The sequence below is a fragment of the Cervus elaphus genome, chromosome 23 (assembly GCF_910594005.1).
Source record: "Cervus elaphus chromosome 23, mCerEla1.1, whole genome shotgun sequence".
In the NCBI taxonomy this organism is placed as follows: domain Eukaryota; kingdom Metazoa; phylum Chordata; class Mammalia; order Artiodactyla; family Cervidae; genus Cervus; species Cervus elaphus.
In genome coordinates this window covers 10,760,680-10,787,453 of record NC_057837.1, presented here as the reverse complement: position 1 = coordinate 10,787,453, position 26,774 = coordinate 10,760,680, and the positions used below count along the sequence as shown (strand labels likewise).

General features: G+C 47.7%; 3 protein-coding genes across 13 annotated transcripts in view; 1 reads left to right on the top strand and 2 right to left on the bottom strand.

Annotated features, from left to right (window-relative positions):
- Positions 1-2,829, bottom strand: part of LOC122682180 (ninein-like protein) — a 333,523-nt gene extending 330,694 nt beyond the window's left edge. For both annotated transcript variants that reach the window (XR_006337247.1, XM_043885027.1), the window contains exons 1-2: positions 1,719-2,829; positions 575-671 (exon numbers count right to left, since the gene is read on the bottom strand). Coding sequence is in view for 1 of the 2 variants with exons in the window: in XM_043885027.1 (XP_043740962.1) it covers positions 575-671; positions 1,719-1,850 (229 nt within the window). In the remaining variant the exon portion in view is untranslated. The remainder of the gene's footprint in view (positions 1-574; positions 672-1,718) is intronic.
- The window catches only part of LOC122682154 (ninein-like protein), a 705,741-nt gene that overhangs the window by 188,748 nt on the left and 490,219 nt on the right, over positions 1-26,774 (bottom strand). The window lies entirely within an intron of this gene.
- LOC122682160 (ankyrin repeat domain-containing protein 26-like) overlaps positions 1-26,774 on the top strand; it is a 371,465-nt gene that overhangs the window by 238,167 nt on the left and 106,524 nt on the right. The gene's annotated exons all lie outside the window — the stretch shown is intronic.

Sequence of the window (26,774 nt, the reverse complement as noted above, 5' to 3'; positions counted from 1 at the left end):
TCTGAGCCTCTTCCCACAGCCCATGCACCTCTCACCCTGAGTTACATCCTTTGCAATAAACTGCTGATCCAGTAATGGGTTTCCTTGAGCTGCTCTAGCAAATTAATTGAACCTGAGGAGGCCGTGGGCGCCTCTGATCTTTAGCAGTGGGTCAGAAGCAAAGGAGACAAGCTGGACTTGAGATTGCTGTCTGAAGGCATTGCTGTCTTAGCCTGTGGGGTCTGAAGCTGTGTCCAGGGGGACGGTGTCAGAATGGAGTTGAACTGTAGGACACCCAGCTGGTGTTGCAAAATGGCCTGGTGCGGGGGAAACTACACAGATCTGGTGACCAGAAGTGCCAGGGTATTCACAGGATTTTGTGCAGTGCAGACGAAAACACAAGAGTCTTCCCCTTGCAGAATCATTTCACAAATAAGGAAGCCAAAGAAGAAAAAAAGCCAAGTGCTGCAGTCCATGGTCCCAGTCCATGCAGCTGGGGAACATAGACCTGCTGCATTGTTCAGGTACATCATCATATTCCAGAAGTCACAGAATCACGGAAAGAGATGTAAAAAAGACCAGAAAGGCCTCTTACCTGACTCCAAAGGCCCACTGTCTTCATCTGAGGAGGCAAGACCAGCCTGTGATGACAACACAGCCATGAAACCGTCCTTAAATTCCTCGAAGTTAACCTGTGAATTTGAGAAAAGCGGTCAAAACTGCTTTCAACAGGCCACATACATAACACACTGGCCTTTGGGGTTTTCTCAGATGGAAGATTCTTATGTTGCCTTCAGCACTGAGGACATTTATTTTTTCAAATATTTACTTAAGGTTTTAAAAACCTTTTAACCAATTAAGAGTGAATCATAAGCCCTTCACCAAAAAACACTATCAACAACACCATAAAAGGAAATTAGATAAGATAGTTAGAAAACAGTGCAAAAAAGAGGCGTCTGATGACCACAAACATTAGCACATGAAGAAATATCCATGCCTTCACTACCCACCAAGAAAGAGAACATGCCAGCACCTAGGCTAGTCCTCCACCAAGGTTCCTTTCCTAATTAAATACCCCGCCCCTACACTGGGGGGAAAAAAAAGCTCTGAACACTCAAACATATGTCCTAAGAGTTTCTCTGGAGTATACGCACCTAAGAATGGGATTGCTGGGTCACAGAATATACATTTATATCCTCTTGGCAAATTGAATCTTTTGTCACTATACAATGCTGACCCACTTCAGTTCACTAATGCTTTTTACCCTAGAGACTAGCTTTCTTATGGAGCTTAAAAGCTTTACCCTCTTCAGGGACTACACAAAGCACGTCTGATAATCTGTGTCTGGGTTATCATTTATATTAACTCTGTACAAGATATTTTTGTTTTATATAGCCAATGTTCATTTAGAATTATTCAAATATTTGCCACTTTGTTTTTCATTTCTTCCTTCATTTCCGACCTTTTGCCTGGGATAGTTTTCCATCTATCTGAAATAGATCTTTGAGACTTACGTTTTGCTTAAGTATGCTGGTGCTAAGCTCCTTCAGTGTGATTGTCTGAAATGTTTTCATTTCACTTTCTTTTTTCAGCAAAAACATAATTTATTAAAAGAATATTAGAAATGATCCAGATGTACTTAAAGAAAATGGGTAAATAAACTGTGACTCAGTCAGACAATGAAAGACGACAACAGGGGAAACAAAAAACACTAACAGAGACAATAAATGCACGCTGACCTGCACTCTCTGAATACAGACTGCAGACATGATACTGAGTAACAGAACCAGAGTATGCACTGAGCATGTGCTGTATATATGTCCACCTGTATGAAGTTCAGAAACAGGCAAACAAATCTCTGCTGTTCTCATCAAGACAGTGGGAACTGTCGGAGCCAGAGGGACCCCAGTGGCACCTGAGGAGGGATGCAGGATGCTGGGGGCCCAGGGATGTTCACTGAGCTGCACACTTCCCAACTCTTTTCTCTGCCTGTGCTTCACCTGACGTCACACAGAAAGAAATCAACGCAGGAGATACTTGTAGGTCAAAATGTCACCGGTATGTGCTAGAGAAGCAGGCCTGGGGCTCTAGTTCCAAGCATGCTTCCCACACCTGGCACAGAACTTGATTGAGCACATTTCTACTGCTGCCTCTTAACACTAAATGCAGCTGTTGGCTGTGGAACGTCTCTGCCTGGGTTATACACTATCAGACCTGAAGGTGGACTACTTATATGTGTGTTTATCTTCTGGCTCCCCAACTAGCACGTGGTCTCATGGCTGACACATTGTAAATACTCAACAAAGGTCTACTGGATGTGTTGGTCTCTATATCCTTCAAAACTGAGCAGAATTCACCTTCTCAAGGAGACATACTTTCACCTTTTTTCTTCAAAAAAAAAAAAATCTATTTATTTATTTTTGGCTGTGTTGGGTCTTCGTTGCTGCAGGCTTTGTTTATTTGTGGCGAGTGTTCCTTGTGCTGTATGGACTGACCATTCTAGTAGCCCTCACTGGAAGGTGGGTGTGAATTTGCTAAACTGCTAGTATAACAATGTCTGAAACTTCTTTTTTACGATGATGCATCAATTTCATCTGGTGGATCTATTAATTTATTGTTGTTCAGTCACAAGCCATGTCCAACTTTTTGCGACCCCATGGACTGCAACACACCAGGCCTCCCCTGTCCCTCACCATCTCCCAGTTTTCCAAAGTTCATGTCATATCGCTGATGCCATCCAACCACCTCATTCTCTGTTGTCCCCTTCTCCTCCCTACCCTGAATCTTTCCCAGCATCAGAGTCTTTTCCAATGAGTTGGCTCTTCCCATCAGTGGCCAGAGTATTGGAGCTTCAGCTTCAGCATCAGTCCTTCCAGTGACTATTCCAGGTTAATTTCCTTTAGGATTGGCTGGTTTGATCTCCTTTTGATTCAAAAATCTTCTTCAGCACCACAATTCAAAACCATCAATTCTTTGGCACTTAGCCCTCTTTATGATTCAACTCTCACATCCTTACATGACTGCTGGAAAAACCACTGCTTTGACTATATGGACCTTAACTAATCTTAAATTGAAAAGGCTGCGTCAAGACTTTTGCCATGTGGATCAATACTAGAAAGAATATTCTTGCATAGCTTTCATTTGACAGAGATATTGTATTACATTCATTTTACCTTCTGAGCTGCTACATATTGTCTAGCACATAATAAGTGCTCAAAAATACTTGTTGAGGGACTTCCCTGGTAGTCCAGTGGCTAAGACTCCAAGTTCCCAATGCAGGGGACCCAGCTCCACTGCTGGTCACGGAACGAGATCTCACATGCCGCAGCTAAGAGATCGAATGCCCCAATTAAAGATCCCGCATGTTGCAGGGAAGGCTGCTGAAGCTAAATAAGTAAATATTAAAAAACAACAACAACATAAACCTTGACTACCTGGGAACAGAATGAAATGCCATTTTGTTTGATCCAGTCTCAGATTTCCTTTGCGTCTCTGATAATACTTATCAGCTTCCCTCTGACCCATCAAACACGTGGGGATTTGGGGATTCTCTGGTGGCTCAGTGGCTAGGCCTCTGCACTCTCACAGCCAAGAGCCCAGCTTCAATCCCTGATTGGGAACTAAGATCCCACAGGCTGTATAGAGTTACCGACAAAAAAAACAACAGCAAAACAAAACAGGAGGGAATCTGATGGCTGAGTGTGCTGCTGTTTTATCTGATACCATTTGACTGTGTTTGTGTCCTCTCCCATCACAGCTCACAAAAGGACAGAGGGCCGGGATAAAACACATCAAGGAAACCAGATAACCTGTTTATGCTGTTTTAACCAGTGTTAATTTTCACAAATGTGCCTTTTACTCACCTAGCCCTCGAATACAATTCTAGGTGATATCAAGAGGGGCTAGGACATGAGCGAAAAAAATCACACCCGATTTTTTTTTTTTCTAGCCGACCACGCATGGCTTTGGCATCTTAGTTCACCAGCCAGGGATGGAACAAGTTCCCCCTGCAGTGGGAGCATGGTGTCTTAACCACTGGACCACCAGGGGAGTTGCCACACCCGAGTCTGAAGTCCATAAAGAAAAAGCAGTAGAGGGAAAGTGACCAAGCCCGCGGGGTGGGTGTGAGAGGCAGAGCCCTCCTCGCCCCAGGAGCAGCTCTGCTGGCAGCACCGGCCACACAGGCTCTGGGGGAACTAACAGGAGTCAGAGGCACCTCGAAGCTCCCCCGGGGCCACCAGGGAGGGGTTTCAGGTTGCTCTTCATTTGTTTCTGCCCAAGAACCAACTCAGGAATCTTTCTAGGCTAGATTTTTTTTCTCATTCAAAATGAGACCACTTTTATTGAATTCTGTGGGGGGAAATACTCTTCCTTCTAAGGTAAGATGACCAACACAACTATAGGCACTGCTTTTTTGTTTCCGGTTTGTTTTTTTGTTTGTTTTTTCCCAGACTGTGGGATCTTAATTTCCAAACGAGGGACTGAACAGGGCCCCTGGCAGTGAAAGCCCAGATCCCTAATAACTGGCCCACCAGGGAGTTCTCAGGCACTGTTTTAAATGAACGTGTGCACCTCCCTGGTGTCTAGTGGTTAAGAATCCGCCTGCCACGTTCAAATCATGTTCAAATGGAGGAAGAAGTCTGAAGTCGAATGTTAAGAAGGAGAACAACACATCTCTGATTTTCTTCAAACTTTTCCATTTAAGGAAAAGACAGAAAGGTGACAAAATTTACAAACAAGAAACAGTGTCCCAGCAAGTTTCGATTCTGAAGATGTTTAGCCAGAGGGATTCTCTCCTAAGTGTGTTTCTGAACTATGTCCCATAGATGGGGAAGGTCCCACAGGGGTCACTGCAGGGTTGGGGAACAGAGAAGTCACAGCTGCAGGGCCTCTGGTTGCTCTTCAGCTACAAGGCACTATGCTTGTCTACGTTTTATGTAACACGGTTCCCTGCAGGAGTTTTCTTTTTTAAAAGAAAGGTTCCTTTCTTTGGGAAAAAAAAGAATCTTTTTGTAAGGTATGAGAGTCATGGATTTAGTCAAAATTCCTAATTCTACAAAAGAAGTAACAAAGGCCATGTCCTTCTGACTGAGTCCAGAGTCCTAGGACAGCTACTTATTCAGATTAAGAAAAAAACTCATAGATTTTAAGCTATAATATAGACAAAATGACCATGTAAAACCTCGTTATACAGGTCAATAATACTTGTGTGACATGACATTCAAAGTAAATTATATGTTTTAAATGCATGAACAAGAATAAATCAATATCAAATTCCTATCTGTCGCAGTCGATATAGTTAATTTAGAAAACATACATATTTTTTAAACAGACGACAGGGAACTTGAAGGAGAGAATCTTAAGTTGAATCAACCAGGACAAAAGTGAAGAGATTCAACCTTAAAAGGATGTTCACTTCCTCTAGATAGAACCTGGCTTGCTAAAATGACTCAGTAATGAATTATCCACATTTTGGGTTATTGAGGACAAAATTTAAAACACACAACAGATCTCTCTTTACTGTTTAGCATACTTCTATCCAGGCTCTCATCATTAGTTGGTATACACAAAAAGCGTGAGTGTAATCTCAACTATCATCTAAATCCGGTCAGAAGTTGCAGTTGAACTTCATTTCCTCAGCCTGAAGTTTCAAGGGGAGCACTTATACTCCTACCCTCCTCATAAGAAGCCAGATTTACCCAACGGGTGAGTTTGGGAGAAGGAACTAAGAAGTGCTTGCCTGGTTCCCAATCTCTTCTTTGAAAAGATGTATGTGCGCAAAGCACCGTGACCTTGGGTCTGTGGTAGGCAGCCCGCCCCTGGGACAGGGGTCAAGCCTTTCCTTCCTCCTCTTAGGCCTCAGCGGGGGCAGGTCTCTGACTTGGGATGAAGTGCTTGAAGGCCCGCTGTGATTGCGCAGCGAGAGCACGTCCTCCAGGTTCATAGCTCTCAAGGACGCAACGTAGCTCCAGTGCTGTCGAAGAAACCTTAGATTGCTCTTCTGTGATGGCAAGAAGCCAAATGGGAAAACAGGTTGAGACTGCCTTTAACAAGGGCTGCTTTTCTCTGCATCACCATCATGGAAACACCATCAAAAACCATAAACCCCTGTGCACTGACTGAAATGGACATTTTAATCACAATGATTTCATAATGAAAACTAGTTGCAATTTAAAGACTCCCCTTCATTGCTATCTCAGTCATCATTCATCCAGGTGATGTCAAGACAGAGACAAAACTGAGCTTCATTTCCGAGTTTTAAACTACAAACTTAGAAACATTCTACAATTGCTCAGCAAGATATGTTTTAGAAATTGAAACCAAAATTCTGTAAGTAAAATAGCAATTAAAGTTCTACGCTTGTACAAGAAAAAAACAAAAAATGTTAACCTAAAACCAGATATTAATCTTTTGATTATGTATCACAAGTTTGTTTAATTCATAAAAAGGATTTATCTAGGATTCCTTCCAATAAAAAACACCCATATGTGGTTAGTGTTTAGATGCCAGTCATTTCCACTTAGGGGTAGAAAAACTGTGGTGGGAGCAGCAGAGCCTGGAAATGATTGTGAACCACTGCCAAAGTGAAATCAATTAGAAAGTAAATCAAACATCTGAAAGTACACTTTCGGTTACTAGACAATAAGATTTCATTTCTAAAGTAGAATTTCAATGCAGCTTTTCAAGAAATTTAAGAATTTAAGAAGTATCTCTTAAAAACGAGAGATCTACCACAAAAAAATCATTAAATGTCTCCTTGATTATCACAGTTGATTATAGCTTTACAGTGCATAACTCAAAAAAACATCTCAGAAGTTCACCAAATTAAAAATAAGGATCATTTATATCAGAAATCTGAAACCCAGTGAAAAAAAAAGAACTAACCTCGGTCAAGTAAGTCTCCACGCTGTCATTTGAACCGTGTGGAATTGAGGTAGAAAACTCTACAATTGCTCCTGAAAGAAGATTTGCATTGAACCCTGAAGTAGGATTGAAATTTCCAACAGAAGAGGGCTCCAGGACTAGCGTGCTGCTAGGAGTGCTGAGTAAAGATCTCTTCTGCTGTTTCTCCACCTCAAGTTTGGTGCTGATCTCTGCCAGGCGCTCATTAGTCCTGGGGAAGATGGAAAGCACGGATTTCATTCATGTTTCCCTCTGTGACTTGCATTTTGTAAGTTGCCGCACATGAATGGAATTCCCATTACACTGTGTGAACACTGAAAGCAGAGAGCAGACCTGCTGGAAACAGTGACAGATGTGACCTTGTTCTAAAGAAGCTCACGTGTGTCTGGGCTCCTCAGGTAACAAGTCACAGCTGCGAGAGGACAGAATGGGCATCAGAAAGGGAAGTGGGCTCACAGTGACACCTGCTGCCTCTGGGACATGCCTGCCCCCAGGAAACAGTTCAGGGATGAACAAACAGACCTCCCACAAAGCCACGTTCAAGTGCTTCCTCTTACTACCCTTGTACATACGTGTCACTCATGACCTCGGAGAAATTAAGCATTTGGCTCTAAGGAATCACCTCAAGCCACAATCCCAAGTGAAGGATGAGAAAGTCAGTGGGTGAGACTGAAGAGAGCTAAAACAGCCCCAGGAATAATGAAAAGTATCCCCTGCTTTTCCAAAGTTCACCTTACTTTACTGCACTTCTACGAAGGGCCTATGTCAGCACCTCTTTTTGATGGTCCAAAATAAATAAATAAATAAATAAATAAATAAAGATCCAAAGACAAATTTTGGTCTCATTTAAAATGCCAAAACTCTAAACAGCGTTCAGTGTACCTTTTAGAGGGAGAGGCATGGCGCTCCCCATGCAGGGAGACTGGCCCCACTGAGCTCCTTCCCCGGAAGCCACACCCCACATCTCAGCATCAAGTCCCACAGCCCTGAACCCTCTCTGGGAGCACCTGTGCTTCCCTTGTGTATGCTTATTTTGGGCATCGACTAGCAGAACGTGTCCTCAGGTCTCTGCTCCTTTGCTGTATGCTCTCTGGGCTTATGAAAGGCGTCCTAGGAGTGCTCTGCTTTCAGAGGCGGGGAAGCCTGGACTCGGCACTGCAGGTGGGATCTGCCTTTCCAGCCTCCATACACCCCCTCAGTCAGGTCACCATGCCAGCGTCAGCCACTCTGTGAATTACCCTGCCTTTCACCCCTGGGTGAATGTTTCCCAATTTCACAAGCATGCTTTTACTTAGTGTAGGAAAACTTACCAGGATATCTTATTACTCATTTTTCTTAGGGTGCCCTCTAGCAGTGATTATCTAGTTAGCTTTCACTTCCTACTAATCTCAGGAACCTTGCTCTATAAAAATTAGGCTTCAGACACAAATTAATGGACTGAATATATTTTCTGTGATTCTGGGTTTTGACTTACTTGTCTAGTTTCTTTTCCAAGGACTTTCTTTTAGTTTCTCTAGGTAGTGTTGCTTATATTTTTCCAACTCTGCTTTATTAGAATCTTCAAAAGTTTTCCTCTTGGAGAGTTCAGATCCCAAGTCTTTAATTCTGAGTTCCATCTGACGTCTTATGGAAGCAATATGCTCCTCTTGGAACTGCTGCAAATTTCCTCAGATGCTGCTTGTATCTAAGTCAAATTTAAAAAGATAGTTTTGTTAAGGATTATAACCTGAATATTTGCTCCATTCAGTTTTGAGTCAGGAATTCAGACGGCGATTTTAAATGTGAACATAAGAAAATTGGAACTTGAAAATAATCATCGTCAAGGCGACATGAATTAAATCTGAATTATAAAATTAATGTGGACTCAATGTTATAGTGGTTATAGTAGTCTCCTGCATTGCAGGCGGATTCTTTACCAACTAGGCGATCAGGGAAGACCATATTAAAACATTACTAAAGCAAACTGCTGTTGTCATAAGCCCATATATTTATCACTACCCCCGGCCCATGCTTTCCTGTCTCTTGAAATGTTCCCTGCAGATCAACTTGACAATCCAAACACAGTAATACTTTCTAGTTTCAAGAACTATCTTTTCAAGGCCCAAGGGGTAAGACACCACAATTCAGCCTGTTTCTCTCTGATCCTCTCTAGCACTTTTACACAGGCACAGGTACCAAAGAAACATACACTTGTTGGGAGACTGGGACTCACACACGCCACACTACACACTATTGTTTCTAAAATAGATAACTAAGGAGGACCAACTCTATAGCACAGGGAACTCAACACTCTGTAACAGCCCATATGGGAAAAGTGTTTTTATAAAGAGCGGATATACATATATACACATAAGTGATTCACTTTGCTGCACCCCTGACACTAACACAACATTGTAAACCAACTCTACTCTCTAAACTTCTTCTCCCGAGAAGAACGGAAGGAAGAGACACAAACATTTGGCTATAGACTGACCTGGCATTATGCAGCAATTTTTAGATAAAACTCACTTCAGAACCCAAAGTGTAGGGTAGCAAAATCAGGATATTGTCACTGTCTTCAAATTAAAAACAATAAGCAGCCCGGTGGCGGCAGGACGCACGCACCGGCCAAGCCCACCGCCGGAGCCCCCGGGCATTCTCTGGGCGCCCTGCCGGACCCACGCGGAGGGGGCCCGGGATCGACCGCCAGCTGCGTGCTCCTCAGGCCAGATGGTGACCGCCTGCCCTCCCGCCTCCCAGGGCCCCATTTCCGGCTCACACGCCCCCTTCGCTGCAGGCCTGGCTCACAACGCCCCGAGGCGCCGGCCCGCGTGTCCCACTGACAGAGCCCCTTATCCGGCTCACACGCCCCCCCGCCCCCCTCCCCGGGCCTCCCGCCACGCGCCGGCCCGGTTCGCCGCTCACACGCTGCCGGCTCACGCTCCCCGCTCACACGCGCCCCTCTCCCCGCCCCGCGCCAGCCAAGTTCTCCGCTCACACGCTGCCGGCTCACGCTCCCAGCTCACACGCACCCCTCTCCCCGCCGACCCAAGTCCCGGGCTCACGCTGCCGGCTCACGCTCCCCGCTCACACGCGCCCCTCTCCCCGCTCCCCGCCGGCCCGGCTCGTCGCTCACACGCTGCCGGCTCACGCTCCCCGCTCACACGCACCCCTCTCCCCGCCCCTCGCCGGCCCGGTTCGCTGCTCACACGCTGCCGGCTCACGCTTCCCGCTCACACGCACCCCTCCGGAGGCTCCCCGCCGGCACGGCTCGCCGCTCACACGCTGCCGGCTCACGCTCCCCGCTCACACGCACCCCTCTCCCCGACCCTCGCCGGCCCGGTTCGTTGCTCACGCGCTGCCGGCTCACGCTCCCCACTCACACGCACCTCTCTCCCCGCTCCGCGCCGGCCCGGCTGGCCGCTCACACGCACCCCACTCCCCGCCGGCCCGGCTGGCCGCTCACACGCTGCCGGCTCACGCTCCCTGCTCACACGCGCCCCTCTCCCCGCCCCACGCCGGCCCGGCTCGCAGCTCACACGCTGCCGGCTCACGCTCCCCACTCACACGCACCCCTCTCCCCGCCCCACGCCGGCCCGGCTCGCAGCTCACACGCTGCCGGCTCCCGTTCCCCGCTCCCCACCAGCCCGGCTCGCCGCTCACACGCCCCCCTCGCCCCAGTGCGCCAGGCCGCGCTCCCCGCTCTCACGACCGCCAACGCCGGCACGTGCTCCCCGGCCGAATGCCCCACGCGCAGGCGCACGTCAGGCTCGCCGCCCACACAACCCCCGCCCCCAGGCGCCGGCCGGTGCTCGCTGCTCACACGCAGCCGGCTCACGCTCTCTGCTCACACGCACCCCTCTTCCCGCTCCCCGCCTGCCCGGCTCCCGCTCACACGCGCCCCTCCGGCCGCTCCCCGCCGGCCCGGCTCGCCGCTCACACGCCGCCCTCGCCGCAGTGCGCCTGGCAGCGCTCTCCGCTCTCACGACCCCCGACGCCAGCACGCGCTCCCCGGCCGCACGCCCCCCGCGCAGGCGCACTCCCCGCTTGCCGCCCAGACAACCCCCGCCCCCAGGATCGGCGAGCGTGCTCGCCGCTCAGACGCCCCCCGCGCGCCGCCGAGCTCTCAGAGGCCCAGCCTAAGTTCCCCGCCTGGCGCCTGCGCCAGGGTCTGCGAGAAGGCCATGGAGCCGGCCATGGAGCCGGCCCTGGAGCCGCCCCGCGCGGCCGAGGGAACGCTGCCTGAGGCGGGGCGGCGTGAGGGCAGAGGCGAGCGGGCGCCTCCCGGGCCGCTGCTCTGGGGCTGCGCAGCCGCGAGCGGGATGGCGGGTGTGCCTGTGGCTCCACTCCGTGGCTGTGGGCAGGTCGGTTTCGGCAGCTTCCCGCGCGCGCGGGCGTCGCCGCCACTGCCTCTGCGCCCCCAGCGGCCCGCCGTCCTCGAAGCCTCTGTGCGCGCCGGCTCCGGTGGGCGTCTCGCCCCGGTGACGCGCGGAGAGACCAGGAGATGGGATCCTGGAGCTCAGGTGAGAGTTACACTGGGGAGGTGGGGACAGGGTAGCTCGGAGTTAGGGCCGAGCCCTGAGGGCTGCTGTGAGGGTAGCCCCACCGGGGAGCAGACCATGCAAACACCCTCCCCTCCCCGCCTGGGAAGGGCGGGCAGCAAGGGGGCTCTGGAGCCTGAGGTTCGCTCTTACACAAGGCATTTCAGAGAAGCCATGGGATTACTCTGTGTCTAGATAGCTGTCGCAGCTCTCATGGCTCATCTGGTCAAGAATCTGCCTGCAATGTGGGAGACCTGGATTCAATCCCGGGGTTGGGAAGATCCCCTGGAGAAGGGAAAGGCTACTCACTCCACTCTTCTGGCATGGACTGTCCCAAAGAGTCAGACTTTGCAAAGAGTCAGAGTGAGCGACTTTCGCTTCACTAATTAAGGTGCTTCCCCACTGATGATGGGGCTTCCCTCATAGCTCAGTGGGTAAAGAATGTGCCTGCAGTGCAGGAGACCCGGGTTCGATTCTTGGGTTGGGAAGCTCCTCTGGAAAAGGAAATGGCAAAGCACTCCAGTATTCCTGCCTGGAGAATCCCATGGACAGAGGTGCCTGGTGCTCTACAGTCCATGGGCTTGCTAGAGTGGGACACGATTTAGGGACTAAACCACCACGTAGCACTTTGGGGAATGGATTGGATAGAAGAAAGGCTGGTTCTTGGTGGGTTAGAATAGACAGCAGGAGAGATGGATGTGGTCAGCAGCCCGGTCGGGGGTCGCTGAACACCGTGTCCTGAGACGACAGGTCTTGTAGGTGAAGGAGTCTTTTGGGCCTAGAAAAGAGAACAACAGTCTCAAAGGCCCCTTGCTCAATCATCTAACTTCGGAGAAAACAAAGCATAACTTTAGTTCCATCCTGATGCTCCAGGCCAGCTGCATCTATCTGGGACTTATCACCCCCTGTCCGGAAACCTACCACCCCCTACACCCGCCCAGAAGACTTATCACCCCCTGCCCAACTACAAGTGTCATCTCAACAAAAGAATACTCAAAATATCCCGCCTGATTGACGTTTCCCTTATCGCTTCCACAAACCTCCCTATAAGTATGAAGCCTCCTTGATCCCTTTCGGCGCTCAGCCTGGTCGTTAGGCCGACTGTCGCCCCTCCTTGCCTGAATAAAGGTAACCTACTTCTGTTGAGGTCGTCTTTCCTTTTCTGCCTCGCCGGAACTGTACCTTACAGTAGGTACAAGGACAGGGGTGGAGGTGAGAGGAGTAGCAGGGGAGGGGAGGGACCGCGTCTCTGGAGGCTTTTCTCAGGTAGCAGAGGAAACATCTGGCAGTCAGCAGGAAGAGCCTTTGGGTAGGGTGAGTCTTGTTTTGAACATCCAAGAGCACTTAGTCTGACCCTTGGGCCATTTAACAGATGGGGAAGCTGAGCCACTGGAATTACGCATCAAGTTAAAGGGCTTGTCTGAACTTGCAGCTGTTGGAAGCAGAGCCCCAACTTGAACAGTTTTCTTCGGTTGCAGTCTGTTATTCTTGCAACTTCAGGCAGTTACCTTATCTAAAAAGTTAGGAGACCACAGTGGGAGGTTCCCTGGAGCCCTAGAACTCAGAGGGGTTATTGTTCAGTCCCTAAGTCATGCCCCAGTCTTTATGGCCGCATGTATTGAGGCACGACACTAGGCTTCCCTGTTCTTCCCTGTCCCTCTGAGTTTGCTCAAATTCATGTCCATTGGGTCAGTGATGTCATCCAACCATCTCACCCTCTGTAGCCCCCTTCTCCTTGGTCATATCCTGAATCTTTCCCAGCATCAGGGTCTTTTCCAGTGAGTCAGGTCTTTACATCAGGTGGCCAAAGTATTGGAGCTTCAGCATCAGCATCGGTCCTTCCAAGGAATATTCAGGGTTGCTTTCCTTTAGGATTGACTGGATTGATTTCCTTGCTGTCCAAGGGACTCTCCAGCGACTTCTCTAACTCTACAGTTCAAAAGCATCAATTCTTCGGTGCTCAGCCTTCTTTATGGTCCAACTCTCATATCCGTACATGACTCCTGGAGAAACCATAGCTTTGATTATAGGGACTTTTGTCTGCAAAGTGGTATCTCTGCTTTTTAAAGCCCTCTCTAGGCTTGTCATAGCTTTTCTTCCAAGGAGCCAGGGTCTTTAAATTTCATCGCTGCTGTCACCATCTGCAATGATTTAGGAGCCCAAGAAAATAAATTCTGCCACTGTTTTCATTTTTTCCCCATCTATTTGCCATGAAGCGATAGGACCAGATACCATGATCTTAGTTTTTGAATGTGGAATTCTAAGCCAGATGTTTGAGAGGGGTGGAGGCTTTCCAATAAGTCCCCACTAAGGTGGGAAGACTAGATCACACGGGGAGAAAGGAGCGCAAAGGCGCAGACACTGCCCACAGGTGCTGGCTTTTCAGCCTGTGAGTCAAACTGTCTGTTTGGCTCAGACTTGAAGTGTTGGTGTCCCACTTTGGGAAGTGGCAGGGAGGAGGAGGGGAATCAGGGGTGAACTTACAAGTGTAAAATCACTGGCTTTTCTGGGTCTTAGAGGGCGTCGGTGCACCTTTTCCTGCAGTCCTGGCTGCCTTTGGGGGCTGGCCACTGGGACAGCTGAGCTGGGTTAGACTAAGAATTGGTCTTGATCTGATCCACCCCTCACACCCTGGACCCACACATGCTTTCGAGAATCATGCCTCCGTGGCAGATGGTAGCTGGTTGAGAGCAAGGACTCTGCCTTTTTCATTCCAGAATCCCTCATGGTTAGGTGCTGTGTTTGGCAGATTGGACTGATGCCCTCTGTATCTGCAGAACTGATAACCATTTGAGTCTTTAGGAAAACTATCTTGAGTTCCCAGGGGCTTGCAGCTGGTGGTGGGAGCACAAAATGATGCAATTCCCAGTGTGAATTTTAACAGTTTAAATCTTAAAAAAATAAATAAAAATTTAGATCTGGAAACTCGGTTGTATCTTTACAAGTTTATTTCATACTTGTCTTTTGTATACCTGCTGATCTAATCGTGCAAGAGTTTCAGCTGTCCCTTAAAATAATATTTGTGGGAGAAGGAATATTGAATTGAATTCTAGTAAAGCAGACTTTTCCATGATATCTTTTTAACCAGTTGATGAAAGAGTCGGTAGAAGGCAAGCTTTCATTTTTCATTAGAAATCATTTCTTACATTGAAGCTGCATTAAATAGTGTAATTTTGTAGTTATACCCGTAGTGCTAAAGCATTTTTTTTTTGCTAATGCTTTTATTTTGGCTCTAACAGTAAATGGGTTGCTTATCGTTGTTTTGTTTCGAGATTTTTTTTTTTTCTTTTGGTTGTCATTGTTACAGCATTATTGGGTGTTTTTTTTTTTTTCCATAAAATTTTTAATTGAAATATAGTTTATTTACAGTGTTTCAGGTGTAGGTGTTGCTTGTTCACAGACATTGTGTAGCATTTATGAATTTTATAATTCTCATGTTTTTATCCTTCCAAGGGAAGTTTTTTTAGAAATTTGCCAAAGTAGATAGCAGAAAAACTCCTTTGACCTTTCTGTTTTCTATCCTAGCAGTGTGTAGGGTTTTTTTTGGGGGGTGGTGGGTAGTAACCTTGTAAGATCCTTTTCCAATAAATGAGTATTTTACCTGCTTTTGTCATGTGTTATTACGTCTGTAGACTATTGGCTTTTTGTCATTAGTTTTATTGATGTATGATTTATGTACAACACAGTACACATTTTACTAGAGTTTTGACAAATGTATACAATCCTTGTAACCAGCAACCCAACCAAGATGTCTGCCATCCCAAGGATTCTCTTTTCTCTTTTGTGGCACTGGCTACCTCCCACCTGCAGCCTGAGGCAGCCAAGGATTTTCTTTCCCCTACAGATTATATTTGTCTTTTTTACTGTATTTCTGGAGTCAGCATGCCAGCAATTGCAAACTTTTCTGTGCAGGGCCAGTTAAAAGCATACAGTGTGTACTCCTTTCTGTCTGACTTCTCAGTATGGTGTCTTTAAGATTATCCTCAGTGACTGTGTTGATTGTGTATTTTATTAGTAAGTCATTCATTTTTATTGTTTTTAAATGTGGTTAACGATGCAAAACTTAAATGTTGCCATTTCTAACCATTCTTCTGTGTCCACTTCAGTGGCATTAATTATATTCACATTGTTGTGCAACCATCACCTCTATTTCCAAAGCTTTCTCATAACCCCAAATGAACTCTATAGCTTTTAAGCAGTAACTACCCACTCTTCTACCCCCTCAGCCTGGTAGCCTCTAATCTACTTTGTTTCTATGAGTTTGCCTATTCTAGACATTTCAGAATGTTGCATCATACCATATTTGTCCTTTTGTGTCTGGCTTATTTCACTAATCAGTGTTTTCAAAGTTCATGTTGTTGTATGTATCAGCACTTTTTTTTTTTTTTTTGGACTGAGCAATATTCCGTTGAATAGACATACTTTGTATGAACATAGGTGTTCAGTTCTCTTGAGTGTATACCTAGAAGAGGAATTGCTGGATAATGTGGGAATTCGAAATTTGACTTTTTGTGGACCCACAAGACTTTTTCTACAGGGCTGTACCATTTTACATTCCTACCTGCATTGGACAAGGGTTCCAGTTTCTCCCCATCCTCTGCAACACTTGTCATTATAGCCATGTTAGTAGGTGTGGAAGGACTATTGGTTTTTCATAAAGTACATAAGCATAGAGTGTTGCTACAAACTTGGTGGGGGAATTAGGGAGTGTAATTTTATATGTTCCAGGAGGATGGACTGAGGCAAGTTCTGGAGGAGATGAAAGTTTTATACGAGCAAAACCTACCTGATGTGTAAGTTGGTAAGCTGATATTCTAAAACAGTTTAAGAAATATGATATTGATGTCAGATCATCTTAACATTAGTTTTTGGATATGTTTTCTTTTTTTTTAAATTCTCTGTGAGCCTGATCATACCCTAGCTATACAGAAGTAGAAGGATTTGTGTTAATGATTGTTATGTCTCCAGGGACCAAATAGTGCTTGGCACATGGTAGGTGTTCAATAAATACTTCTCGTTTGACTGGTATGACTTGAGCGGAATTAGGGTGGATCCAAGAGAGATGACACAAGAGCAAGTAAGAGACCTAATGAGTGAAGTGTATTGTTTCCACTGCTTGTTTTCCTCAGGTGAGGCCTTAGTGGGTTTAAAGGGAGAACAGGCAGTTTGCAAATTTAGCAGGAGTAGCAGTGACTTCCGAAAGCTTGAGTGAAGTGGGCTGGGAACTCCTGCTGCAGAACACTACAGCTTGGTAGGTTAGAGGGCTCTGGAGTTGCGGACTGTTTAGAGCCAAGCATGGGAGTGGGCACAGAGGAGAATTTGAGCTGAACAACAGACTTCAGAGCACCTGTGGTTGGGTGAAGAATAAGATACAAGACTACTGACTGCTGGAGGAAAAATGAGTTATTGAGAGCTCATCCTGGAGAGAAGTAAGTCTGCAACTTGAGCTTTCGTCCCTGGCCTTGTTCCGGTAGTGTTTTCATCAGTTAGTTGGGCGTAGAAATCAGTAGTGTGCTGTTAGGGTGTGTGGAGGACACAGGACAGTAGGAACACTTTGCAGTGACTGTTTAAGGATAGATGCTGATGAACGAGGAGCTGATGTGCAAGAGATCTGCAGTAAATGTAAGGGAAATGGAAAGTCCTGCACTCAGGTTCCCAAGTCCTTCATTTGTTCCTGCAACAGATATGCACTCAGCAGTTATGAGCTGATAAAGGGCTCTGGTGTTTCCGTTGTAAACAGCGGAATCAAGAGGTTTGCCCCCGTGGCCACCAACAGTGTCATGCAGAAGGCAGATGTTCAATGCAGGTAATGCGGGTCAGAGTACGTGCCGTGAAGGAAAACACCACACTTGGAGAGAGTGTCATGCACTCAAAATATTGGCAGATGGAGAAATCCGGGAAATTCTCTCCGAGGAAGAGACTCTTCAGCTGGAGCCTGAAGACGCGGGTTTTAGCGAGGAAGTAACTGTGGGCAGAGAGCATTCTTGTTATAGAAAAATAGTTCTATAGGAAACATTCATATGTATTACATAAACATGCAGATGTGTTAAGAACATTGTTACAACATCTTGGACAGAAGCCCAGTCCCTGTTCTACTGCAGCCAACCTCTTTCCTCTTCCTGGTGGCAACCGCTCTCCTGAAGCTGCTGCACGCCCCCTCCCTCCATCTGTCTGCACATTTACTGTAAGTGCGTGAATGAGAAAAACCTTAAACTGCTGGAAGAGATGGAAAGCTCAGATCTGGGGTAGGAGGACTCAACAACGTAATGTGAACTCTTCTCTCCATGCACATATGGTTGCTTAACCTATGACAAAGAGGCAAGGATGGACAGTGCGGAAAACCCTCTTCAATAAGTGATGCTTGGAAATCTGGACAGCTCCGTAAAAGAATGAAATTAGAACATTCTCTGATACCATAGACAAAAGTATACTTGAAATGCATGAAAGACCTACGTGGAAACTTTTAGAGGAAAACATAGGCTGAACACTCTTTGAGGGAATTCTCTGGCAGTCCAAGGGTTAAGACTTGGCACTTTCACTGCTGTAGGCCTGAGTTCGATCCCTGGTCAGGGAACTAAGATCCCACAAGTCGCATGGCACAGCCAAAAGAAAGCACTCTGACATAAATTGCAGAAATATCCTTTTTGATCCATGTCTTAGAGTACCGAAAATAAAAGCAAAAATAAACACATGCGACTCAGTTATACTTAAAAGCTTCTGGACACCAAAGGAAACAATAAACCAAACAAAAAGCTAACAGAGAGGGAAAAAATATTTGCAAAGGAAGCAACTGACAAGGGATTAATCTCCAAAATATACAAATAGCTCATGTAACTCTATGTCAAGAAAATTAAAATAACCAGAAACCCAATTTAAAAATGGGCAAAACAAATAAATAAAAATACAAAATAGAAATGGACAGAAGACTGTAATAGACAGTTCTCCAAAGAATACATACAGATTGCCAGTAGCCACATGAAATGATGTTCAGCATCACAAATTATCAGAGAAATGCATGACAGACCAGCAATGAGGTATCACATCACACTGGTCAGAATGGCCATCATCCAAAAGTCTACAAATAATAAAAGCTGGAGAGGATATAGAGAAAAGGAAACCATCCTACATTACTGGTAAAACTGTAAATTGGTACAGCCACTATGGAGGACAGTGTGGAAGTTCCTTAAAAAGATGAAAATATAATAGAACTACTGTATGATCCAGAAGTCCCACTCTGGGGCATATATCTGGAGGAAACTAATTCAAAAAGATATACATACTCCAGTGTTCATTCCAAACTCCCTTTCCTTCCAAGGTTGCCACATACCATTGAGCAGAGTGGCCCATGCTATACAGTAGGAAAGACGATTGAGTTTTCCACCTTGGATCCATCACTTACTGTCAGATGGCTTTGGTGAGGCTACTTGACATTCCCTGAGGGGAGCAGCTGCTCAGCTTCTGCTGGAGGAACCAGGAGATGGGTTCCCCTCTGTCCCCTCCCCAACAGCACATTCCTTGGCCCTGGTCCACTGGTACTTTGTCTTGTCCAGGCAGAAATGTTTAGGCCTGAGTCCTGCTCCTCTTCAGTCGAGACCCTTCATCATTAGCCTTCCTCTACTCACCATCCTGGGGTCTGGGGCCTGGTGCCCACCTGTCCCAGGCCCACTGCCTCCTGGCCTCCTGCCCACTCTCCAGAGCAGCTGGACCCCTCCCTCCTCCCCAGCCTTACCTTGATTATACCTAATGTCCACCCTTACTAAACTAGTGTTCCACCTAGTGACGGCACGTCCCTGATTCTGCAGAAACAGTGATAATGTACAAATTAATAAGAGTAGTGATCGCTGCCACGTGTACACTTAACAAAATGCCCCTTTACTCTGCCTGATAACCTCCAACACCCACAGCTTCATAAAGTGAGGCTGGGATGAGTCAATTGAGGCTGAGGGTTTAAACTTGATATTTGAGCTGGGATTTGCACACGCGCAACCTGCCTGCCACCAAAATCTAACTCTTTCTGCTGCAGCCCTTGGTTTTTCTTTATCACTGTGGGGGTTAGTTGATATTAGTGCCAGATCAGTGCTGGAACAGCCTTGCTGGGTGTGACCTATCCCTCTTCCTCCCCAGGCAAACAGTCTAATTTGCAGGCTGAGATCACAGTAGACAGGAGATAGATACATGGATCCATAGACAAATGGAGAAAATAAATTGGTTGAAATATATGAGGCTCATTTTGAGGCAGAGCCAGAGTAATAATTCAAAAGGATTCCAGCATCCCGAGCTTTGCCTTATCCACATACTACTACGATTTCTCTTCTCAATGCTGAGGGCCCAGACATGGCCTTTGGGTTCTGCACTCCTACAGATGTGGTTTATTTAAGCATCTGAACGCCAGCAGCCCACCTTCCTTTAGACAGATCTCTTGTGCTCTGACAGCTTCAGAAATTAACCAGGGAGCAGGTGTGGACACAGCAGCCCAAGCACTGCTTGGAGCTGCAGGCTGCACTTGCCTGGGTCCTGGAGAAATTATTCTCCCATTCCTCAGCCTCATTCACAGGCTGAAGACAGCCCCAGGGCCCATCCCTGCCCATGATAAAGAATCCTCTCTCTCCGCCCCGCACACACCCAGGTTCAGACCTGGGCCAATTTCACCACCTTTCAGGTTGGCTGTTGCCTGTCCTCTGATTTCAGTGTTGACCATCTGGTGATGTCCATGTGTAGCGTCTTCTCTTGTGTTGGTGGAAGAGGGTGTTTGCTATGACCAGTGTGTTCTCTTGGCAAAACTCTATTAGCTTTTGCCCTGCTTCATTCTATACTCCAAGGCCAAATTTGCCTGTTACTCCAGGTGTCTCTTGACTTCCTACTTTTGCATTCCAGTCCCCTAGAATGAAAAGGACAACTTTTTTGGGTGTTAGTTCTAAAAGGTCTTGTAGGTCTTCATAGAACCATTCAAATTCAGCTTCTTCAGCATTACAGGTTGGGGCATAGGCTTGGATTACCATGGTATGAATGGTTTGCCTTGGAAACGAACAGAGATCATTCTGTCATTTTTGAGATGTTATGCCCGATGTCCGAATCCCCGAGCGGGAAGAGAGAAGGCTTCCAAGACAATGCAACTCGCAAAAAAGGGAAGTTTATTACTGTCTCGAGCCAGGGCTTTCTGCCACAAACATCACAGTGGTGCAGGGTCAGAAAAGCCCTGGCTCAAGCTTGGTACACAAATTTATAAGATATGCAAAAGCGGTTAGTAGCTGGCTTAAGCGGATTGGTTACATGTTTGCAAAGTAATTCTATCGGTACAGACTTTCGCGGGCTTTTCAGCTCTCCCTTTGTTCTTACTGGGCGCATATTGATTGGCTGGCTCCAGGTTACCTGATGGGGGTAGGGAATCTTACCATTTCGGGGGAAGCTAAAACTTAGGTCCAGGCCGCCCGTCATGGTATTAACTCTGGCAGCCTCACATTCCCCCCTGTCTTCTTGTTCCTGTAGAGGAATCCTTCTCTTCATCCTGAGCTACCATCTGATATTGCTGCCTCAATACCATAATCTGAATGGTATTTAGACGTTCTTTAATAAATGACATTAGCCGGTTTAAAATACAAGGGCCAAATGTGAGTGTTAATAATAGCACTATAAGCGGGCCCAGGAGGGTGGAAACTAAGGTGGTCAGCCAGGGGGAGCGTTGAAACCAAGACTCAAACCATCCCTGCTGGGCCTCCCGTTCCCTCTTTCGTTGCGCCAGCCCTTCTCTTACTTTTGCCATAGATTCTCTTACCACTCCTGTATGGTCTGCATAGAAACAACATTCTTCTCCCAGAGCCGCGCAGACCCCACCCTGTTGGAGAAAAATCAAGTCCAATCCTCTCCTATTCTGCAAGACCACCTCAGACAAGGAAGTCAGAGACTTCTCTAAGTGGCTGATTGATTCTTCTATGCGAGTTATATCTTCATCTATGGCGGCTCGTAGGGAAGAAAACCCTTGGCCTTGCAGAGATAGTGAAGCTATTCCTGTCCCTGCTCCTGCCAGCCCAAGACTGAACAAGGCTGCCATGGTGATCGCACTGATTGGCTCTCTCTTTTGTCTTGGCAATTCTCGGTCCCAATGTGAGTACATAACCTCTTCAGAGTGGTATAAGATTTTTGGCATTACAGCAACCAGAACACAGAATTCTTGACTCTGGTTAAAAACCTTCACATTTAAACATGGGGTTAGCCCAGTATGTGAACAAATCCACCAGCCCCCAACCTCTGGCACAATCCAATTTTTGCCATATAAGCGTAGGTTACTAATAGTCCGGGCACAGAGGGAAGTTTTATCACGTGGCACTGTGCCCAAACAGAGTCCCTGTCCCCAAACTTCATTCATTGTGAGGCCAACCTTGCGTTCTTCCCATCGGCATGGGGGTGGGTTCTGGCCTGAAGATAAGTAGTAAGAGACATTGAGGCCTATGGCCTCATAGAAGGGGGGGTGAAGATTATAACAAAGCCAACAGGACTGGGTTGCATTAGGGTTGGTATGGTTTAAGACCGTAAAGGCTGCATTCACTAAGGCCCATAGGGGGTCCTGAATTGCTGAGCTAATGGTAACAGCCAGAGGGCCAGGGGTTTCTGTCAGTTTGCCTCTGAGGCTAGGGGTAGAGGAGATGTTAAATGTTCCTGGCAAGCTTGGTCTGAAGGGGGTTGGCTTGGGGGTCGCCTTGTGCCCCTGTAATGCTTTGACCAGATTGGGACCTAAACTATGTACCTGCACCGGCTCAATAACCTGTTTAATGATTAAAAGCTCGCCTGGGTAGGGGCCGGGCCAATTTACGTGGAGCTGAAAACCCCAAGTCAGTCCTGAGGTCCAGCGGTTTTCTTTCTTCGCCCGTTCCTGGTTAAATTGTACTCGTACCTGAGGCCCCTGGTGTCTACGGTCCTTGAAGGTGAAGCTAACTAGATCTCTGTTTCCGACATCCCACCTCTGGGGTCCATCACAAGAGGTCACACAACTCCAGCTCCTGCAATAATAGCTTTCTATGCCACCACAGGTTTTCCAGTTATTTTTTACATAGCCCGGGCAAGCCCAAAACCCCAACCTATGGCTTTTTATCCCATCCCTATAGTACTTATCATGGAGACCGTCCTGCTTTGCGAAGAGGCTTGAGAGGTCGAAGTTCAGGTCCGGCCACCAGGTGTTTGGAGGGTGGATTCCTGAGGTCTCATTGAGCAGCTCATGAGTTTGCCCGTCGTTGAGTTTCCATGTGATCTTAGCAGGTTGATGGGGGTTATGACTGGTCGCTCCTGGGTCGATGAGAGCTGCCATCAGCAGGAGAATTAGGAGGTCTCCCAGCGGACAAGTTTCAGTTTCAAAGGATTTGACGGGTGAGGACTCGCCTTCCATTCTGCTCGCGCTTTTTCCTGTTCTTCCGATGTGGCTTGCCGCACGTGATTGCAATGAACCCAGGGTCCAATCCCGTCGACCCGTTTGTTGACTTCTCGCAGGTCTTGGACAGGTCTGTAATCTGTCCCCCCTAGCTTCTTCACCGGCAGTAAGGGGGTGTTCCAAGGGGATCGGCATCGCCTGAGAATTCCGGCCTCCATGAGCCGTCGAATGTGGGGAGTGATCCCCCGCCGAGCTTCTTGGCTCATAGGGTACTGTCTCACCCTCACAGGAACTGCCTCGGCCTTTAGCTCGATGACGACCGGATGTCTCTGTTTAGCTAGTCCCATTCCTGCTGTTTCTGCCCAGGCCAATGGATATTTATGGACCCACGGTTGTACATCTAGTGCTATGGTCTCTGAGGGCTTAGGCGCAAAAAGTCTGTATTCATCCCTTAAGGCTAGGGACAAGACATGTATCGGTTGTCCAAGTCCATCCGTGACTGACATTCCCCCTGGGTCAAAATGGATCTGAGCATTAACTTTAGTCAACAAGTCTCTTCCAAGTAGAGGGGCTGGGCATTCTGGTATCACCAAAAACGAATGGGACACCTGGTGGGTCCCTAGATTTACTTTCCGTTCTGTGGTCCAACAATATCTTTTTGTCCCCGTGGCTCCTTGCACTAAGCTGGCTTTCTTAGACATTGGTCCCAGTTTTTGATTTAAAACAGAGTGTTGGGCGCCAGTATCCACCATGAAGCCAACGGGTTTCCCCTCCACATGTATGGTTACCCAGGACTCGGGGAGGGGTGCCGAGTCTCGACTCCCCTAGTCACTGTCTTCCCCCGCATATAGAACTCGAGTTCCGGGGGGGATTTTCTCTCTCTGGGTCATTCCTCTCCTTGAGTCCCTCTTAGGGCACTCGTTTTTCCAGTGCCCCTGTTCTTTGCAGTAGGCGCACTGATCCTTCTTTAGGGCCTGCCTTTTTGGTTTTTCTTTTTCTCCCGTCCGGGGGTCTCGAGGTTCCCTCAATTCTGTTCCGGCCTTTAACCCCGCAAAAAGAATCTGGGCTAGCTCCTTCTGGTTCTTCTGGTTTTCCCTCGCCCTATGTTCCCTCTCTTCTTTCCTGATCTTTTCCGCTAATTCCCTTTCCTCCCGCCGAATTCGCTCTTCCCTTTCTTCTGGGGTCTCCCTATTATTAAATACCTTTTCAGCTACTTTCAGTAAATCCTGTATTGTCTGTTCTCCCAATCCCTCTACCTTTTGTAATTTCTTCCTAATATCTGGGGCTGCCTGATTCACAAACGCTAACAAAACTGCAGCGCGTGACTCCTCAGCCTGGGGGTCCATAGGTGTATATTGCCTGAAAGCTTCCATCAGCCTCTCTAGGAAGGCTGCCGGGCTTTCAGTGGGCTCTTGCCTTACTAAATTTACCTTTGCCAGATTTGTCGGCTTTCTTGCTGCAGCCCGCAGGCCAGCCATTAGAGTCTGGCGGTACACTCGGAGACGCTCCCTACCTTCCACCCGCTCAAAATCCCAGTTAGGCCGCAACAGAGGAAACCCCTCGTCCACAAGATGAGGCTGGGCGGTTGGCCTCCCGTCGACCCCTGGTACCCGTTTCCGCGCCTCTGCCAGAATTCGCTCCCGTTCTTCCGTGGTGAAGAGCACCTGCAACAGCTGCTGACAATCATCCCAGGTGGGATTATGAGTAAACAAAATGGAATCTAAGAGGTCAATGAGGCCTTGGGGCTTCTCTGAGAAAGGAGGGTTTTGGGTCTTCCAATTGTACAGGTCACTCGTGGAAAAGGGCCAGTACTGATAGGTTCGCTCTCCGTCTGGGTTAGTTGGTCCCACTCGGACGGGGAGCGCCTGAACAGTGGATGAAGGTAACTCTGGGTCCCCAGGGTCTTGCTTACCCCTATCTCCCTTAGTTTTCCCCCGGGTCCCCAATGCCGGTCCCCCCTCACGGTCGGTTCCCGTTGGCCCTCTTAATCCTCTCGGTTCACCTGTGGGAGCTTCTCTCCTCGGAGGGGATTGCAAGGAGGGCACATATGGCGGAGGCCTTATCTCCGTTTCTAGATCTATCAGGTTTGGATAAGATGATTCCTGAAGGACTGGTTTTGGGTCCTCTTTCTTTTTGGTTTCCTCCGGGGGGGTCTCCATCACCAGGACCTGTGAACTGGAGGAACTAGGAAGTTTGTAAACAAAAGGTTTTAACCATTTAGGCGGATTTTCTACTAGATCCTGCCAGACCATGACATAGGGGACTTGACTCGGATGGCCCCAGGGATCAGGAGCCATAATCTTCTCCTTCACAGCCTGTATGATGGACAGTTGAAAGGTGCCTTCCGGAGGCCATCCAACCTGAAAGGCGGGCCACTCTGCAGAACAAAGAGTTATTAATTTACCTTTTTTGACTAGCAAAGACAAGTCATGGGCCCTGGCCCTGACATCCGAAAAATGGTCAGTCATGAGAGAAAGTGGGGTAGATTCTCCCTGCCCCATGGTCAAAGAATAAACGGTAAGGAAGAGAGAGAATAAGTCAGAAGTGAGAAAGAACGATGCACCAGAAGAGAACGAGACTAGAGACAATGCCGGCACACACACACACAAAAACACGGAGAGCCAAAGACAAACACACGGACAAACAAACGTCGGCCGACGACACAGCGCTGGGTTTTCGGGCCCCCTGAATTTTCTTGCCTCCCGGTAGCAGATTCACCTTACCGAATGACGTCCGCTGTTCACCAGGCTCGGGGTCGGGAGAGGAACTTTCCTTTCCGCGGAGTCGGCTGCCCCCCAGCGCGTCCGCTGGCCTTGGCCTTACGCCGGCTTGGCTCCCCCTTTATAAAAAGCCTTCTCGCGGAGTCGGCTGCCCCCCAGCGCGTCCGCTGGCCTTGGCCTTACGCCGGCTTGCTCCCCCTTTATAAAAAAGCCTTCTCGCGGAGTCGGCTGCCCCCCAGCGCGTCCGCTGGCCTTGGCCTTACGCCGGCTTGCTCCCCCTTTATAAAAAAGCCTTCTCGCGGAGTCGGCTGCCGCCCAGCGCGTCCGCTGGCCCCGGCCTTACGCCGGCTTGCTCCCCCTGCTTCCTGAGCACCGGTGTTATTATTTATCCTTCCCCTTTGTCCTGTAAGCGTTCTCTTCTCCCTGTCAAGGGATCCCGGACGAGCCCCCAAATGTTATGCCCGATGTCCGAATCCCCGAGCGGGAAGAGAGAAGGCTTCCAAGACAATGCAACTCGCAAAAAAGGGAAGTTTATTACTGTCTCGAGCCAGGGCTTTCTGCCACAAACATCACAGTGGTGCAGGGTCAGAAAAGCCCTGGCTCAAGCTTGGTACACAAATTTATAAGATATGCAAAAGCGGTTAGTAGCTGGCTTAAGCGGATTGGTTACATGTTTGCAAAGTAATTCTATCGGTACAGACTTTCGCGGGCTTTTCAGCTCTCCCTTTGTTCTTACTGGGCGCATATTGATTGGCTGGCTCCAGGTTACCTGATGGGGGTAGGGAATCTTACCATTTCGGGGGAAGCTAAAACTTAGGTCCAGGCCGCCCGTCATGGTATTAACTCTGGCAGCCTCACAGAGACTGCATCCAAGTCCTGCATTTGGGACTCTTTTGTTGACCATGATGTCTACTCCATTTCTTGTAAGGGATTCCTGCCCACAGTAGTAGATATAATGGTCATCTGAGTTAAATTCACCCATTCCTGTCCATTTTGGTTTGCTGATTCCTAGAATGTCAACATTCACTCTTGCCATCTCCTATTTGACCACTTCCAATTTGCCTTGATTCATGGACCTAATGAATTATCCTATGCAATATTGCTCTTTGCAGCATCGGACCTTGCTGCTATTCGGTCACATCCTCACCTGGGTATTGTTTTTGCTTTGGCTCCATCCCTTCATTCTTTCTGGAGTTATTTCTCCATTGATCTCCAGTAGCATATTGGGCACCTACTGACCTGGGGAGTTCCTCTTTCAGTATCCTATCATTTTGCCTTTTCATACTGTTCATG